General features: G+C 36.6%; 1 protein-coding gene and 1 long non-coding RNA gene across 4 annotated transcripts in view; one reads left to right on the top strand and one right to left on the bottom strand.

The window, feature by feature from the left end:
* LOC110458896 overlaps positions 1-13317 on the top strand; it is a 34521-nt gene extending 21204 nt beyond the window's left edge. For 2 of the 3 annotated variants that reach the window (XM_021510863.1, XM_021510864.1), the window contains exons 4-10: positions 313-415; positions 1682-1813; positions 3099-3279; positions 5565-5636; positions 7358-7485; positions 8249-8362; positions 12186-13317. In XM_021510863.1, the coding sequence (XP_021366538.1) occupies positions 313-415; positions 1682-1813; positions 3099-3279; positions 5565-5636; positions 7358-7485; positions 8249-8362; positions 12186-12307 (852 nt within the window). In that variant the 3' untranslated portion in view covers positions 12308-13317. The remainder of the gene's footprint in view (positions 1-312; positions 416-1681; positions 1814-3098; positions 3280-5564; positions 5637-7357; positions 7486-8248; positions 8363-12185) is intronic. The other variant, XM_021510865.1, reaches the window with a different exon arrangement.
* On the bottom strand, positions 318-17785 carry LOC110458898. The gene is made up of 4 exons (XR_002463836.1): positions 17634-17785; positions 2801-2947; positions 1669-1798; positions 318-404 (listed from the first exon to the last, which is right to left on the bottom strand). It is a non-coding gene; the product is annotated as an uncharacterized LOC110458898 (long non-coding RNA).
* Between the last annotated feature and the right edge of the window lie 231 nt (positions 17786-18016).

Genomic DNA, 18016 nt, shown 5'->3' on the forward strand with positions numbered 1-18016 from the left:
AGTCCTTTGGTTTTAACATAGAAACGGTTCAGATCACCACAATGTAACCATAAATGTGCTTGTTTGGCATGAAGAGACAAATGTTACCACATAGGATTAGCTCTGGGTTCTTTCCGTTCCCCAAAAAGACCAATTTGCAGTTTCAATTTTAAAGAAAACATTTTGTTATGATTGTCGAAATATTCCTCCATTGTGATACATGCCATCAAGGCCTCTTGGCTTTGTCCAGATTTAAAAACACTCTTTCCCATCCTAAGTGAAAGTAAATGACGTTATAAAATAAATGATAAAACTCTGTATTTCTTTGTCCAGGTGATGTCTGGTTGTGCCACAGTCCCGACGAAGGGATGTCCTGGCCCAGACTACGTTATCCAGGAGAATGGCTTTTGTTGTGGTGTTGTTTCCTGTAAGAGAAGTGAGTATTGGTCAAACAGGAAGGTTAGGCTATCGTCATTTTTTTTTGGTAAAGATGATGGTAGATATATGTACAACGTACAATATAATAGTGACAGTATTAATATGCATATGTAGTGGAACTGGACTGGTTCGATTGTTGGCGACCAGTAGAGCTGTAACAATACATTAACACAATACATATATTGACAGTAGAAGCAGTGAGGAAAGATATGTTGCACATTTTTAATAACAATATTACAACTAGAAATAGACTTGGTCCAAAATGGACATGACTTTAAATGTTTCACACAATTAACCTCTTTCGACGTACATGCCGTGCTTGAGCTCTCATTTGGCGTGGTGTATCCGATGTAAGTGGATTAAGTTTAGAAATGACAAAAAATATGTTAGGTGTGTCGTGTCCTCCCTATATATATTGTGTATCGTCGAATGATATATCATTGCAGCCGTAGTGATCAGGTACAGGGAATGTAACTCATTTGTCAGAGCATCCATCTAGAGTCTGGAGGGTCCCTGAGTCAAAGATCAGGTACAGGGAATGTAACTCATTTGTCAGAGCATCCATCTAGAGTCTGGAGGGTCCCTGAGTCAAAGCTCAGTATGGCTGTGTATTTCTCTTTCTCCTATTACACATATATAAAATCATTGTTATTAAACAAACAAAAAATTCTTTGTTTTGGGTTGGTGAGATTTTCATGAAACAATACTTACAACCAAAGCCAAAATTCAAGTTTGATGCTTTGTGATAATCCGGTTTATTTAAAAGACTGCTTTTACTAACGTTTTTTTCGATATTTTGTTTTATGTGGAGTGAATGAGGCAAAATTGAACACAAACTTTTTACGATTTTTAAAATTTGTTGTTGTGACATTTCGATTTCAGCAGACTGTCTTCGTAACAGTTTGTTACCAAGTCTACCTATTACTGACTTCTGCAAAACAAAAAACCTTTGTTTCTTCTTCTTTTTTCGCTTTCCAGCCAAGATTGACACACTCAATACATAACACATCAATAGAGTTTGTTTTCATCTAAAAATGTCAAAATTTTCAATGTTTTCATATGTGTTGACACTTAACTATTTTGAGCAAAAAACTACAAAATATCCCAAATTACGGTATAATAAACTTACAACAGTATACAAGCAAATATCTTGAATTTTATTCCTTTATATAATGGGAAAATCAAAATAAGCCTTTCGTTATTCCACCTTAGAACAACACATTCAACATCATCCACTTATCATTTAATTACCTTTTTGTTTTAGATTTTTCAGTTTCAATGTGTCAGGTTAATTATGGCAACGACACATGTGTTCGTTGTCCGGATGAAAGTTTTCTGTTGGATCCCACAACTTCAGAAACTGCCACCAGCTGTGTGAAACCTGTTTGTATGAAAAGTATGTGTGATACATTTTTTAAGCTCACCAGAAGTGAATGGAGTGTATTGTGTGTTGCAGCCTCTGCTTTCAGTCCGTCAACATTTGAAGCAACTTCTTCTTGAAAAAAAACGTTTTCTCATATATATTACCTTCACCTACTTTCAAAATTACAGGGTCAAATATGTGAGAAATTTTAAGCAACACCGAACCAACTAATGCCATGATATTTGAATATTATATGTAGACCTGCATATTATAATAATGTTGTTGCTGAGGATGAAGAAATAGATACAGTCACGCTACCAGAATTAACTCGGAGGAAGGCCCAGCCCCTAGGGACTTCATCTTTGGTTGCCACAAAACTACCCACTTTTTATGTCACGACAGGAGTTATTGATAAAATATTATATAGGATATAGTGTTATTCTTGTCACACACACCGTCACTTGTTGCTAGGGCGTTGGGAAGCACCCTTCCATCGACTCAATGTAAAAAAGAATGTGACAGTGTGAAATGAACAATTTGTCTCGACCAATCCAATTTTAGGATTTTCACTAGAGGTATAATAACTGGGTTTCGGTCAGCTATGGACTAAGTACTGCAGCTAGAAACTCAACATGCTTTTATGCCTTTTAACTGAATGAGTAGCACATGTTGCACAACATATTAATGATGTTGACGTTTGACCTCTTTGACCTCGATTATTTTTTTTATGTTAAGTAAGCTACAGACTCAGTACATAAAGTGCTAAGTGTAAGGGGGTTGTACACTCATTTCATTGCTATTATATGACATAGCATCACAGTTCATCTTCAAAATGGAAAATTTGTATCGTTTGTGAATACACACGTGTATAAGTGCATAAATAAAACAATCAACAAAATTTGGCGTAATTGTATCAATTGAGTTCACACAAGAAAAGAAAATGACAATTTAGCCATTATTTAAATTATTGAATTGATTGATTTATTAATGCCAAATATTCAAAATGAAAAAGATATATACCGTTATTGCAGGAACTTCTTGACATGTTTTGTAGGTCGGAACTCGTGTGATGTACTAAATCTTTTATGGCTTTTTCCCTCGGGCACAGTTCTCTAATAATGTTGTCAGGTGATCTGATGGCTCTACAACTACATCCCCCTGGCAACACTACAACAGAAAAGTTTTTGTTTAATATTTCACTTGAAAAATTGTAATTCATTGTCGGAAACAAAACCTTTTTTTATCTTCGCCAAATCTGCAATCTTTGAGATTCAGGGACAGAATCATGACAAGTCTCTTTTTAATGAATTACCTACAGACAGGACAAGGCCATCCCTGGTGAAATCTACAACTGTTGATCAGTTTGCCTGTCCCCAATGGTGTGAATGTGACCTCAGCTTTAATTTCTGTGGAACAGACCCTTGTAACTGTCGGAGAGGGACTTGCCCATACCGCACCATTCTGCAGCAGGATTGTGGATGTAGTCCGGTCACACCCAGGTACACCATATGACATCTGTATATACAGTGGAACCCTATACTTCCTCAAACATTACTTGAAGACCCCCATTTATCAAATTCTTTGCTTGGTCCCAAATATCTATTTTGTAAAGTAACCTAAGATTACCCCAAGTGTTGTTCCTTGAATAATACTCTGTGTTCTCAAACTCTAATTTATCATTCTTTGTCAAACTGGTAGGGCGGTCTATGTATCACACCTTCTGTCCGGGCTAGCCAGGCATCACATATTCAGAGGATTAACAACAGTGTATTGTGTCGTCAATTATCAGAACTACAACCCTGTTGTAGTTTAATCATCAGTTTGTGTCCACATCTAAATGATGTTACGACCATGTTTGATATGGAACTTAGAGAAATATTTCCATTACTGGCTTTTTCTAGCAAAGACGTTATTCAATTATTCAACTATAGATTTTGTCTTCTGCTGAGGGGATATTGGAAAAACAAAAATAAATTTGCTGCCCAATGGCAATATTTAGGATCTCAATCTTTTCTGTTCTCTCCAACCTACTCTTTTTTTCTCAAGAAGTTACTCTGTAGACACCTCTGCTTAGCCCGTCTTCGTTAAACAGTGACCGGATGGAGTGACATGCTATCTTGTCCAGGTTATGATATGAGTGTCATTCTTATATCTCCGGGTTATGATCTTTCACTGACCGGTTGGAGTGTCATGCTTATGACATTTCAGTGACCGGTAGATTGTCATGCTAATATGTTCATGTTATGACATTTCAGTGACTGGTTGGAGTGTCAGGCTAAAATGTCCAGGTTATGACATTTCAGTGACTGGGTGGAGTTTCATTCTTACATCTCCAGGTTACGACATTTCAGTGACCAAATGGAGTGTCATACTACCGTGTACAGGTTATGACATCCCAGTGACCGGGTACTCGGAAGATTGTTCAAGTAACCATTTGACCGGTTTGACAACCCTATTAATAACATATACATTTAATGTAGGATCATAATCATAACTCAAGTCTCACTGACTAAGTGTGTTTTTAGCTCACCTGCCTGTCATGGCGCAGCGTTTGTCGTCAGTCAAAACAAAAATTGAGAATAACCTTTCAAGGTATCAGGGGTCAAATATGTTAAAAGCTTCAAACGACGTCTTCTTAAGAACTGAAAGGTATAGAATCATCATATTTGGCATGTAGCTTCTTGGGAAGGAGCCCTACAAAGTTTGAGAATGAAAATAACCTTGACCTATTTTCAAGAGATCAGGACTCAAATATGCCAAACACCTCAAACCAGTTCTTCTGAAGAACTGAAAAGTTTAGAACCTTAATATTTGTCTGGAAGGTTTTTGGGATGAAGCCCGACAAAATTTGAAAAGAAAACGACCTTGACCTACATTCAAGATCACAGGGGTCAAATGTGTCAAACACTTCAAACAACTTTTTCTGAAGAACTGAAAGTTATAAATCATAATATTAAGCTGGTGGCTTCTGGGGTAAGAGCCTATAAGAAAGTTTGAGAACGAAAATGGCATTGAACCTGCTTTCAAGGTCACAGGGGTCATATATATATTAAGCCGGTGGCTTTTGGGGTAAGAGCCAATGAGAAAGTTTGAGAACGAAAATGGCCTTGAACCTGCTTTCAAGGTCACAGGGGTCAAACACTTCAAACAACTTCTTCTGATGAACTGAAAGGTATAGAATCTTAATATTTGGCTGGTAGCTTCCTGGGATGGAGCAAACAAAGTTTGCGAATGAAATAACCTAGATCTACTTTCGAGGTCACAGGGGTCAAATATGACAAACACTTTAAACATCTTCTTCTGAAAAACTGAAATTTATATAAGATTAATATTTGGCTGGTAGCTCCTTATGCGGTTAAGCCTGACAAAGTTTGAGAATGAAAATGACCTTTACCTAGTTTGCAATTGAAATATTTGTAAAACAGTATGATATTTAATGGAAATATTTTGCTTTGACTGCTTCAATATCAAGATGAGCGATACAGGACCTCTGGGCATTTTGTTCAGTTTATTAGACAGACAAGATTCACATCTAAAGGTGAGGCTTCATCAGGACAACTTTACAATGTTTTAGACAACTAAAATACTCTACAGGAGACAATGAAAATCAATGTATTTCACATTTCAAAACTAACAAAAGCTTAATCCCAACTCTTTGAATCAGGATCATTTTCTACTCAGTGTTGTCAAATATGATTCTGTCATAGTTCATTGCTTAGCAGCTACTAGAATATATACTTATTTTTAAGGATATAATTTTATAATGACAAACTTTTTGTTTCAGTCCTCCTACAACAATGCTTACATCTTCTAAGCCTAGAATCGATGTGTCCACCAAGGCCTCTGACGGCCAGCCGTAAGTATACAACCTTTCTTCTCTAACAACTACAACTAAAGATACATGCAGGCTCCCTGACAATCACCATTAAGTTTACAGACATGTCCTTCAATGTTGTCAAGAAAACATAACTGCCACACCCCTTGACAACCACAAAGTCATATAGACAATAGCGCTACATCTCCTAACAAGAGCAAGATAGGCATGACCATGGTTTCTTGCAGAAATTTCACCCTTTCACCCCTAGAGATTAATTATGGACTTTTCCAGATCAAAGGATGGATGTACTATAAAAGTCAATCAGGGGTGAAAGGGTTAATTTGATTGAACTTTATAGTTCTCCTTCCATCCTTTAATCGGGAGAAGTCCATAATTAGTTTCTAGGGGTGAAAGGGTTAAACAGTTCTGTGAAGACTAATCCAAACAACATGCCACTGGATACTAATAGAATCTTTCACCCCCTTGGGGGTGAGATAAGAGAATCTCAACCCGAGGGGGAGGATTCTTAAGTTGCCAAACACGAGGCTTTGCCGAGTGTTTGGCAACTAATGAATCTTTCCCCGAGGGTTGAGATTCCACTATCTCTCCCACAAGGGGGTGAATGATTCTTTTTCTCTTACCCTGTTCTTTGATTGTGTATCATATGCACAATGTAATGATAACGTTACATGCTAAATTCAGGGTTGACGTGACGTTGATGGATTGTTGACGTGACGTCATTGTATTGTTAAAGTGACGTCATGCCATTGTTAGGAATAGGGGAATTCCCCCATCTCAACCCTAGGGTGAGACAAGGAAATCTCACACCGGTAAAAATGCGGATACACCTGTCCAGGGTAAGAGAAAGATATATAATATATGTCAACCATATTTAAACAGGCACCGATTACTGTCAAAACTTCTGTCAAATTAAAATTATAGGGGGATTAGCAGCCTGGCGACAGCCCAAATCCTGCTGTAAAGCTACAGTTAAGAAGTAGTCGGGGTTATATATTTTGAAGAACATGTTTCACTAATCGGACGAGACAACACTTGTGTGTTTATAACTACCGTAGGCACAATTGTCTGTTGTTAACAGAAATATAAAGTATGACAGTCACACGAAAAGAAATGTTTACAAGTCATGACTGTTAGTTTTATAAATTTTTAGAACCAAATGTTCTTAGTAAAAACGTTTGGTCTTTAACGATTTCTAAATCGACAAAATAGACAAATATGAGTTACTGTATACATATACATGAACCTGAAAAAAACCCAACAATTACACAAAAACTCATGATCATGAGGCAAATTAATTAGAGGCTATGCAGGGGTTGGTGGGTGGGTAAGCGAAAACAAACAAGTGTAATCTGCCAGCACTACGAGAAATGAAACTGAAGCTGGCAATACCAACACCCCTCTAAGACGTAATCGCTGATTGGTCAAAAGTTACTATGGACTGATTAACATATACTATGATACCTTATATGGTAAGACATCTAATTTGCATAGGTAAACACTATCGCTCTTCGAAGAAGAACACATTCCATAACTAGGTAAAAGAAGGAATTACAAAAATGAACATAAGGGAAAAGGTCTTATATATCCTAACACTTAATATTGCAAACATAACAAAACTATCACATCTACAATGACAGCAGCCAAGGCAATGGAAGGCTTACACAGTTATATATAAACTATAATTTATCATTACATATCAAATTATTCTTAAGCACAAGTACTGTTCTTATATGTTTCAGAAATGAGGGTGCCATCATTGGTGGTTGGGTAGGGGGTGTCATTGGTGTCCTTGTTCTCCTTGGCATTATAGGAGTCATTATCTACAAATGCTGTAGCAAGAAGAAACAAGGAAACAAAACTAAATTTGGTTTGTATAAATTGTGTGACATTTACATTGTAGCTTAAAATAATTCTATACTATAGGTCACTTTCAGCAAAATATATATTTTTGTGTAAAATTAGGGGGATATTCATTTACATTAAATGCAAATTCTAATATGTAAAAATAATTCAATTTGGGTTATTCCCCAAATACTAGACTGTTTAGACTATGTCGTATAACCTAAAGACACAGAAAGTGATGACAGTGTTGTATACAGTGATGTTTGGTGGGATATTTGTAATTCTAATCTCTGATTGATCGAAGTTGCTCCACGTTGAAATTTCTGCAAAATGTTGCACTTTGTACAAAATTGTTTTTTTATCAGAAATAAGTATTAATATTCATCTGTTAAAAAGGTGTTGTCTGTCTTTTTAAACTAGATTATTAGGGATAACTCGAATTGTATTGGGGGTTATATAGCATTCACCAATTAGACTTTGCAGATTCATGCAAAGTGCACACAGCTAATTTTTCAGTATGTACAATATTATATTCATAAAATTATTTTACAATAACATGAAATAAGAAGATGACACATTTTTTTGAAAAACTCTTTAGAAGATTTTATTCGCTCAAGAAAATAAAATACGTGAAAAATATATCAAATCATGTAATAATATAGAATAAAATAACAATGTACAAGACTGACTGCTTAGAAATAAACCTATAAATATATGTTAAATATATTCATATAGGCATTCAGAGTGATATATGATTTGCTCAAAATGAATGGTATTTGACATTTCAGTTCAACACAGCAATGGGACCACCAGATCACAATCAGGGACTTCTGAATCAACAGGCATTGAAGGAGAAGAAGACTCTGAATCTCTCCCTATATCTTCTGTATTAGATGCAATTTGTAAGTTCACATCAGTTTGATGTCTTGTATATGATAATCACAAGAGATTAAGTCTGGGGTAGAGAAATTTAGGGTAGGGCAGGGGGTCTTCACTTCACCATACTAGTGAAATGACGGGTTTCAGCATATTTTTAGCTCACTTGCCCTAGAAAGGTGAGCTTATGCCATGGCGCAGCGTCCGTCGTCCGTCGTCCGTTCGTCCGTCCGTCCGTCAACTTTTGCTTTAAAACGCTACTTGTCCTGAACGGCCCAGTAGATTTTGACCAAATTTGGTCAGAAGCATCTTTAGGGAAAGGGGGACAAATTTTGTATAAATGGTGGGTGTGGCCCCCCTGGGGGCTGAGGGGCGGGGCCCAACAGGGGAAATATAGCAAATTCTTTAAAATCCTTCTTCTTCTGTAGGAATGAAAGGATTTGTTCCATATTTGGTCAGAAGCATCCTTGGGGAAGTGGAACAAACTTTGTATAAACTGTGGGTCTGGCCCCCCTGGGGGCTGAGGGGCGGGGCCCAACAGGGGAAATATAGCAAATTTTTTAAAATCCTTCTTCTTCTGTAGGAATGAAAATATTTGGTCCATATTTGGTGTGGGTCATCCTTGGGTAAAGGGTAACCAATTTTGTATAAACGGTGGGTGTGGCCCACTTTGGGGCTGAGGGGCGTGGCCAAATAGGGGAAATATAGCAAATTCTTTAAAATCTTTCTCCTTCTGTAGGAATGAAAGGATTTGTTCCATATTTGGTCAGAAGCATCCTTGGGGAAAGATGAACCAATTTTGTGTAAACTGTGGGTCTGGCCCCCAAGGGGCTTAAGGGGCGAGGTCGAATAGGGGAAACATAGCAAATTATACTTTAAAATCCTTCTTATTCTGTCGGAATGAAAGGATTTGGTCCATATTTGGTGTGGGTCATCCTTGGGTAAAGGGTAACCAATTTTGTATAAACGGTGGGTGTGGCCCACTTTGGGGCTGAGGGGCGTGGCCAAATAGGGGAAATATAGCAAATTCTTTAAAATCCTTGTTCTTCTGTAGGAATGAAAGGATTTGTTCCATATTTGGTCTGAAGCATCCTTGGGTGAAGAGGAACCAATTTTGTATAAACTGTGGGTCTGGCCCCACCAGGGGCCTTAGGGGCGGGCCAAATAGGGGAAGCATAGCAAATTATTCTTTAAAATCCTTCTTATTCTGTCGGAATGAAAGGATTTGGTCCATATTTGGTGTGGAGTATCCTTGGGTAAAGGGGAACAAATTTTGTATAAACAGTGGGTGTTGCGCCCCCTGGGACCTGAGGGGCGGGCCCAATAGGGGAAATAAGGTTAAAATTTTAAAATCCTTCTTCGACCATCGGGATTAAGGGATTTTATCCTAATTTGGTCTGGAGGATCCTATGGCCAAGGGGACTCAATTTTGTATAAGCAGTGGGTGTGGTCTCCAAGGGGGCAGAAGGACGGTCCCCAATATGGGAAATAGAGGTAAATCTTTAAAATCCTTCTTCTACCATAGGGATGAAGGGATTTCTTCCCAATTTGGTCTGGAGGATCTTGGGCAAAAGGGACTCAATTTTGTATAAACAGTGAGTGTGGCCCCCCTGGGGGCAGATTGACAGGGCCCATTAGGGAAAACATAGCAAATTCTTCAAAAACCTTCTTCTTCTGTACGTATGACAGGATTTTGTCCAAATTTGGTATGAAGCATCCTTGGNTTTGTATAAACAGTGGGTATGACCCCCCTAGGGGCATAGGGGTTGGGCTCTGTTTGAAGTTTGTTCTTGCTATTTCTCAAGTATTGGATGGATCTTTCTGAAATTTCATATGTACTTACAGCACCTACCATTGAGTGTTATATCTTTACCTCATACCAATTATTTTAAACACATTCAGGTGAGCGATACAGGCCCTCTGGGCCTGTTGTTTTTATATTGGGAGTTTTTTAAAACCAAATCTGTTTTAGTTTACATCAGTTTGACGGACTGAATATGAAAATCACAGAAATTAAATCTGGGGTAGAGAAATTAATTAAGGTAGGGGCAAAGGGGGCTTCCCTACAACCTTATCACATAACTAGGCTATAAATTTATTCTTAAACAAATTATAAATGCAAAATTATATGAAATTGACAAGAGGTCCCATGGGCCTGCATCACTCACCTGGTATTAATCTCACAACTGGAATCTTAAAAGTGAACTAAAAGTAAGCTACAGGCAAAAAAGTAATTCAAAAGAACCCGGTGAAAAATTTAAACACATTTGACCCCTGTAACCATTGGTGGTTGGGTAGGGGGTGTCCTTGGTGCCCTTGGTCTCCTAGGCATTGAAGGAGTCAATATCTACAAATGCTGTTACAAGAAGGAACAAGGTAACAAAACTAGATTCGGTTTGTATAAATTGTGTGACATTTACATTGTAGTTTATACAATTTTTGTGTTGCCTACGAAAGCTGTTGACACATAGGTGTTGCTTTGTCGGCGGCGTCCAAACAGAGGTTTTCGTGCAATAACTTGAGTTTCCTTGCGCCGATCAAACTCAAACTTCATGCAGTGCTTCCTTACCAAAAGTGCTTGCTTGGGATTGCTTTTCAGGTCCGAAGGTCAAAGGTCAAGGTCACTGTTACTATAAATAGAAAATCTGTTATTGTGCGATTACTTGAGTTTCCTTGGGCCGATCAAACTCAAACTTCATGCAGTGCTTCCTTACCAAAACTGCTTGGGATTGCTTTTCAGGTCCGAAGGTCAAGGTCACTGTTACTATAAATAGAAACTTCACTAAAACTGTATACTAGATGGCTTTGATCTACCACTTGACCTACCGTGTAATCCTCTGAAATGCCGTCTTACTCCAAATGTTATTGACAACACTAGCTGTTTAACATCATAATCCACAAGTTTATTCATTTATTTATGAGAAACCATCCGACAAATCATACAAATTAAACTTGGAATTGAGCAAATGAGTATCCATAGCAAGTTCCTTAAAACTCAGAGTATTCTTCCCAGAATAACAGATTATATAACAAAAAGATGCCATCCAAAAACATAATCTATGATTATTGCTTACTTTTAACATTATTTCTTGAAATGAAAAATGTATCTATTTCTTCGTAATCTCCCAGCTTCCTGCGCAGGCGACACATCCACTTCCGTGGAATTCTTGTTATACTATAGGTCACTTTCAGCAAAATATATATATTTTTGTGTAAAATTAGGGGGATATTCATTTACATTAAATGCAAATCCTAATATGTAAACATTATTCAATTTGGGTTATTCCCCCATTACTAGACTGTTTAGACTATGTCGTATAACCTAAAGACACAGAAAGTGATGACAGTGTTGTATACAGTGATGTTTGGTGGGATATTTGTAATTCTAATCTCTGATTGATCGAAGTTGCTCCACGTTGAAATTTCTGCAAAGTGTGCTTTGTACATTTTTTTTTTTATCGGAAATAAGTATTAATATTCATCTGTTAAAAAGGTGTTGTCTGTCTTTTTAAACTAGATTATTAGGGATAACTCGAATTGTATTGGGGGTTATATAGCATACACCAATTAGACTTTGCAGATTCATGCAAAGTGCACACAGCTAATTTTTCAGTATGTAAATAAGAAGATGACATAATTTTGAAAAAAAATCTTCCTTCAAAGACTTTATTCGCTCAAGAAAATAAAACTTGTGAAAAATATATCAAATCATGTAATAGTATAGAATAAAATAACAATGTACAAGACTGACTGCTTAGAAATAAACATACAAATGTATGTTAAATATATACATATAGGCATTCAGAGTATATGCTATTTGCTCAAAATGAATTGTATTTGACATTTCAGCTCCTGGGACCCCCCCATCACAATCAGAAACTTCAGTAACAGTAGACAATGAAGAAGAGCAGGACTCTGCAACCAATTCAACACCCTTATTACGACAAGACCTAGGAGAAACTGCGGTATAAAAGTCAACAAGTTCTCCGATGGTCTGCACCATAGTACATCATGGTTGCTACAGGGTGAGAGAATCACTGGACCATCAAGCCTGCCAATATATACAAAAAAGTTACAAGGTGTAGTTTGTCAAGTCAATGTCAAATCCGCGTGTGTTTTATTCTTTTGCATATAAGCAACTCTGTTTATGCATGTATGTGTTACCATTAAAGAGCTATGCTCGGGCGCCGGTGGCCACCGAGAGCTACGCTCCTATTAATACATGTACCTTTAGCTGTGGACACAAGTAATTGCAACAAATATGTAATGAAGATCAGAGAGTTTGAAACCAAGACTGCATGATATATCATTACAATACACTGTATTGTCCTTAACAGAAGGAAATAATAGTTTTAGTACATTAAATTGTTATACACATTTTCAATGAGATATACAAAATAAGTGCCATACAGGATGCTTTTGCAGCCATGCGTCACTTCTTTGGTTAGCCCGTCGTCAGAATAATGTGATCGGGTGGGAGTGTCATAACTCCTTATCAACATTATGACATTTCGGTGAGATTACACTTTTAAGTGGCCCCACATTCTATGGACATCGTCTTCATATGGTATCAAATGTTTCGAGGACGCAAAACAACGAACATGACATATTAGTTTGGATACCTTGTCGTGTTTAAAACATGAAGGTAGTTAAAATATCCACATATATATATTTTTAAATTCTGTGGAAACTTTCCACTTCAGACACTTAAAATTTGGGTCTGAAACAAAATACAATTCAACCAGGACTTACTTAAAATTAATTTATATTTTAATTACTCTTTACTCCATCCATATAATGTTATCATGATATCAATGAATTCGGCTTAGTTCGATGGCCACATTGTAACGAAGACAGCTTCCTAGCTGCAGAACATACTATATACCATTATCAATATCCAGTGGTTATGCTCAATTTCATTATCTACACCCCTGGAATATGTCGTAGCAAAATTGAAGGCACGAAGATAGCTGTTTGATTGGTGTCAGGTAAAACAACTTACCAATCGCTAGGCTGATACCTGTCCTTTGAAGTTTACAAAGGAGAGACGGCCGACTTCAAAGCCTGTCGATTTTTACCGTTACGTGACCGCCAGATTCTTTTGATGTACATCAAAGGATCGAACTAGTCTTCTTTTCTCATCAACAAGGTGATTAACCCCTGGATATATACTTGGTACACCTATTCTTATGTGAAGTGATCTGTGAAATCTTGATGTTTTATTGTATTGAAATTACATACCAATGGACATTTTCACTATTTTAATATCTTGTGTTTAATTTTGCAAAATAGTGATGTTTTATTTATTGAAATTTTTAAGCAATCAAACTTTTCACTAATTATGCCAAATATTGATGTTTTATTTCCGACTTTATTTTTGACTCCATTATTTATCATCCTTTAAGTAGGTACACAAGATATGCTATGCATTAGAGACATCACTATGTTCAGTGACCTATCGTCATACTGTAGTTTATGAACAATGTACCTCAAGTTTGTCCAGTGAAAACTATGATTAAATACCATCAATCCAGGAGTACAGCCAAAGTGGATACTTTAATTCAGGTTCGGTTGGTTTCGTTATCCCTTGCCTGGATACCAACCAGTATGCAGGGCGTTTAAAAAAAATAGGGGAAACTAAGAATAGGTGTCAATCGCAACAAGCTCTCGGGATCGGTTGAAAGCATCGAAAACGGATCCTTTTCGTCATGGTAACAACATTCGTCTGTGTGCTACAGGGGACCTAGTTTGCCCATTTGCTGCCATGAGAGAATACTTGGCCATCAGAGGTACGATAGGTAACAGGAGATACGACAAACAACCCTTGTTTATAGAATCTCCAACAACACTCAACCCATTGTCAAGGAACAAATTCCTTCAATCATTGAACACTGTTTTAATCAGTATAGGTGGGAGCAACACTAACATTAAAGGACATAGTTTCCGAATCGGAGGTGAGACAGAAGCCGCCTCCGCTAAAGTGGAGGATCACTTCATTAAAACTTTAGGACGATGGACTTCAGATTGTTATCAGAGGTATATTCGAGTTCCTACAGCTACAATCAGTAAGGCTTAGAGGGCAATGTCGAATAGCAGTACTTGTTGAATCTCCATTCCAATATAATTGCAACATCATATTCACAATAACTGCACGTGACATTGGTAATGGACAAATCATTCTATTGTTTGACAATGATACCAGTTGTGCTCAACAATTATTAACATTTACCTTAATAATTTGGTTTGTCATTACAATGCAATAATTTACTGAAGCTCAAAACAATTGAGGCATACTTATACTATTCCTCTTGTTCATCATACTATATATATACTATTACCTTACCTATCAAATGTCCAATACTAAAATACTTATATATCCCTTACATTATAGTATTGGCCATCTGATTTTATGGGCTATCCACTACTCAATAACCCTTTCGGCTTTACGGGCTATTGTTACGTTCTTTGATCCCAAGTATTATATTACTAACTATTCAAAAAGTATACATTTGTAGTATACAATCAGGCTGTTTAAACGACTCACGACGAAGAAACCCTTGAGACTCACGGCTCTTGGGCTGGTCTGTACAGCTGTCGTACCTGGTAGAATGGTTGTATCTAAGTGGAGTTGGGGTTCATCGGACCGAGTGTGGCACATGGGTTTTCCCTTGAGACTCATGGCTCTTGGGTGGCTCATCTCTCGAGACTCACGGCTCGAATACACGACATACTCTGTCTATAATCTGTTTTGTATAAATTAGGGGAAACTAAGAATACTCAGGTGTCAATCTCAACAAGCTCAGGATCAGTTGAATTTTCTTTATTAGGATACGTCTACCGGTTTTCGTCCGAACAGTAGACGTATCCTGATAAAGAAAATTCAACTGATCCCGAGCTTGTTGCGATTGGCATCTATTCTATGATTAAATATCTACAGATGAGACAGATGGCGCTACTAAAGTATCTCCTTTATTTATTGAACCCAATAACAAGAGATCATTTCATAACCTATGTTAGACACATCTTGTCCGTCTTTTGTATAGATAGCTCAAAATACTGTGGACATTCCTTTCGGATAGGTGCAGCTACTACCGCTGCTTTAGTTGGGGTAGAGAATCATATGATTCAAACCTAAAGATTTAAAAAAGAAAAAAAGAAAAAAACTCAAGAATTTTGTTCTCTATTCCAATCGCTATGGCCTTATAAATTCAACATTTTTGAATTTTTACCCCAATTCAGATATAGTGATTACAGATACGCTTTTCATATGTATACTTATTGTATTAAGTAACCAATATAAATCTATTTTAATATACCTGCCAGGCTCACCTGTCCACATGTACTTTATACAACCATACACCTGCTCAGGTTTCCCCTAGTGTCCATGTCTACTATGAAACTTTCTTTCATCTACAAACTGTCTTTCTAGAATCGAAACATACATTCAGGAGTAGCGCCTAAGATTGCCAAAGTTTATAAATGTTGGAGTAATATATATAAGATCAATTGAATTTTAAGAAGGTCATTACTTGATTACCATGTGCTTAGTTGCATAATGTCAGAGATGAGGTCATCGTACTATTTATGTATAGACATCACGTGACCATTAATGACCAGTGGTCAGTTAGTTAGGTGGCATCAGTTTACATAAAGAGATTGAGGAGGCTGGTAGTATTTTTTTTAGCTCATGCGGTAGAAAGCAATACTCGTAAACCAGAGGTCCAGGATAAGACTCCTGCCGAAGGCATCGAAAAAATAATTACCTCTGTTACAATAGCGAACCTCATTCAATTCATCACTCATGCTAGCTAAACAAATTGTTCTTGAAATATATTTTTTATCGTTTTACATAACTTTTATGCATATCAATTATGATACATGTTGATTTCTAAAATCTATATATGTATACATACATTCATACAATTATGCAAAATATGTACAAAGCATATAAATTTGCATATGCCATCATCCAGAAAATCACAAATATGAAAAATGGAGATTGATTTTGAAGCTGTGAAGATTATTTTATTAGATCTATCTGAGATAAATGAACTATGATGTTGCTTATAATAAACAACAGTCCAAAAACAGCATTCTGTGATATAATGTAAATAAATATGCATACCTTGTATTCAAAAAAATCCAAAATTGAATGAAACATTGGAAATAAAGATTAAAAAAAAAGGAAATGCTGGTTTTCAGTTTATTTATCATTCTCATTGCCTGGCAAAAACGTCCATGATAATGTTTCCTGTATAATGGTAATTTGATTAGAGGTATGTTATTAAAATATTGATCAATAAGGATTGGTTTTAGAGGTATTTACAAAACGTACCTTGTCTCAATCTAAAATAAGAATAAAGGAAAACTCATATAGACATTTTTGAAAAGTACAAAGTGAAGATGTCTATGTGTTCTTGAGGGGAGGGATTTCTGCTTTATCGCCGACACCCATCATGTAAATCGAGGCAAAATCAAATTAGTGTCATGTCCTCAAAGCGAGAAATGCGCACTTTAATTAATGGTTTCTTGTATACCCGAGCATGTCTACGTACCGTTCTGTTTATACATACATGTGTAGATAGAAGGTTCATTTATTCATCTCTGCCACTGCTTCGAAAACAATGTTGATGACGGTCATTTCAAACTTTTACATCAGGTTCAACAAGCCCTTAACGATTAAATAGTCACTCTAGATTTCTTTCATATTATAAGTCTTATTCAAAGACCCCTTATAAAAAGTAGAAATTATATTCCTGTAGGTAATTTGAATTAAATGAACTTGTACATGTACATTAACTATCAAAATGGACATAGCAAGGTTAACATAATAAAATAAAACTTCAAAGCTTATACCTTCATAAATGTAGATACAGACTTAAATTAAGTCATTCTCTAGCTTTTGCAATCTAAATGAATGCAACGAAATCACAAGTCTGATGCTCTTCTATATAAAAGGTCATGCGGAGCTGAATTTCTCCTTTACAGTCTGTGAAGAGGCATACCGGCCTCAACAAATCAAGATTGATGTTGCCATGCGAAACCACTGAAATCATACTAAGATACCTGGTATTCTATTTTAGTAATATAAATAAGAAAACAAAGGCATAGAAACCTAGATCGATATATGAACTATTAATGTATGTAATGTCATAAATGCGCTGGAAATGGTATCAACATTGAAGGACTCGCACAACTAAATCATTTACTATATGTTATTACCAAACATTTTAGCTAATAACTTTAATATTTGAAGTTCAACACCAGTGACAACTGTCTAGATTCATAAATACATACCTTGCAAAGGTTACAAAACGACTTTTTTGATAGGTTTAGTGGCATATTAGAGTGTCACAGCGTCCAGAAGTTGACAACTGGAAGTTTACAAGCATAACCGGTGACCCAAAACAGAAACGCCTCCATACATTTTGCCCCTGTGCCAATCCGCACACAGACATGGAAATATATCAAAAGTATACATTTTCCAAAAGTTAAATACCTGAGCATTTCATTTATCTAAAAATCTGTCATCAGTTCCTTATTAAACTCCCTCAGTGGCCCAGTAACTAGCCGGAACTAATTTTAGATAGGGACTACAGACGAATGAAACACTTGCTGATTGGCTGATTTAGTTGTGCGAGTCCTTGAAACTGAAAAGTTGTTTTATTGTAACATCTAAT

This window comes from Mizuhopecten yessoensis, unplaced genomic scaffold, assembly GCF_002113885.1.
Source record: "Mizuhopecten yessoensis strain PY_sf001 unplaced genomic scaffold, ASM211388v2 scaffold9847, whole genome shotgun sequence".
NCBI lineage: Eukaryota > Metazoa > Mollusca > Bivalvia > Pectinida > Pectinidae > Mizuhopecten > Mizuhopecten yessoensis.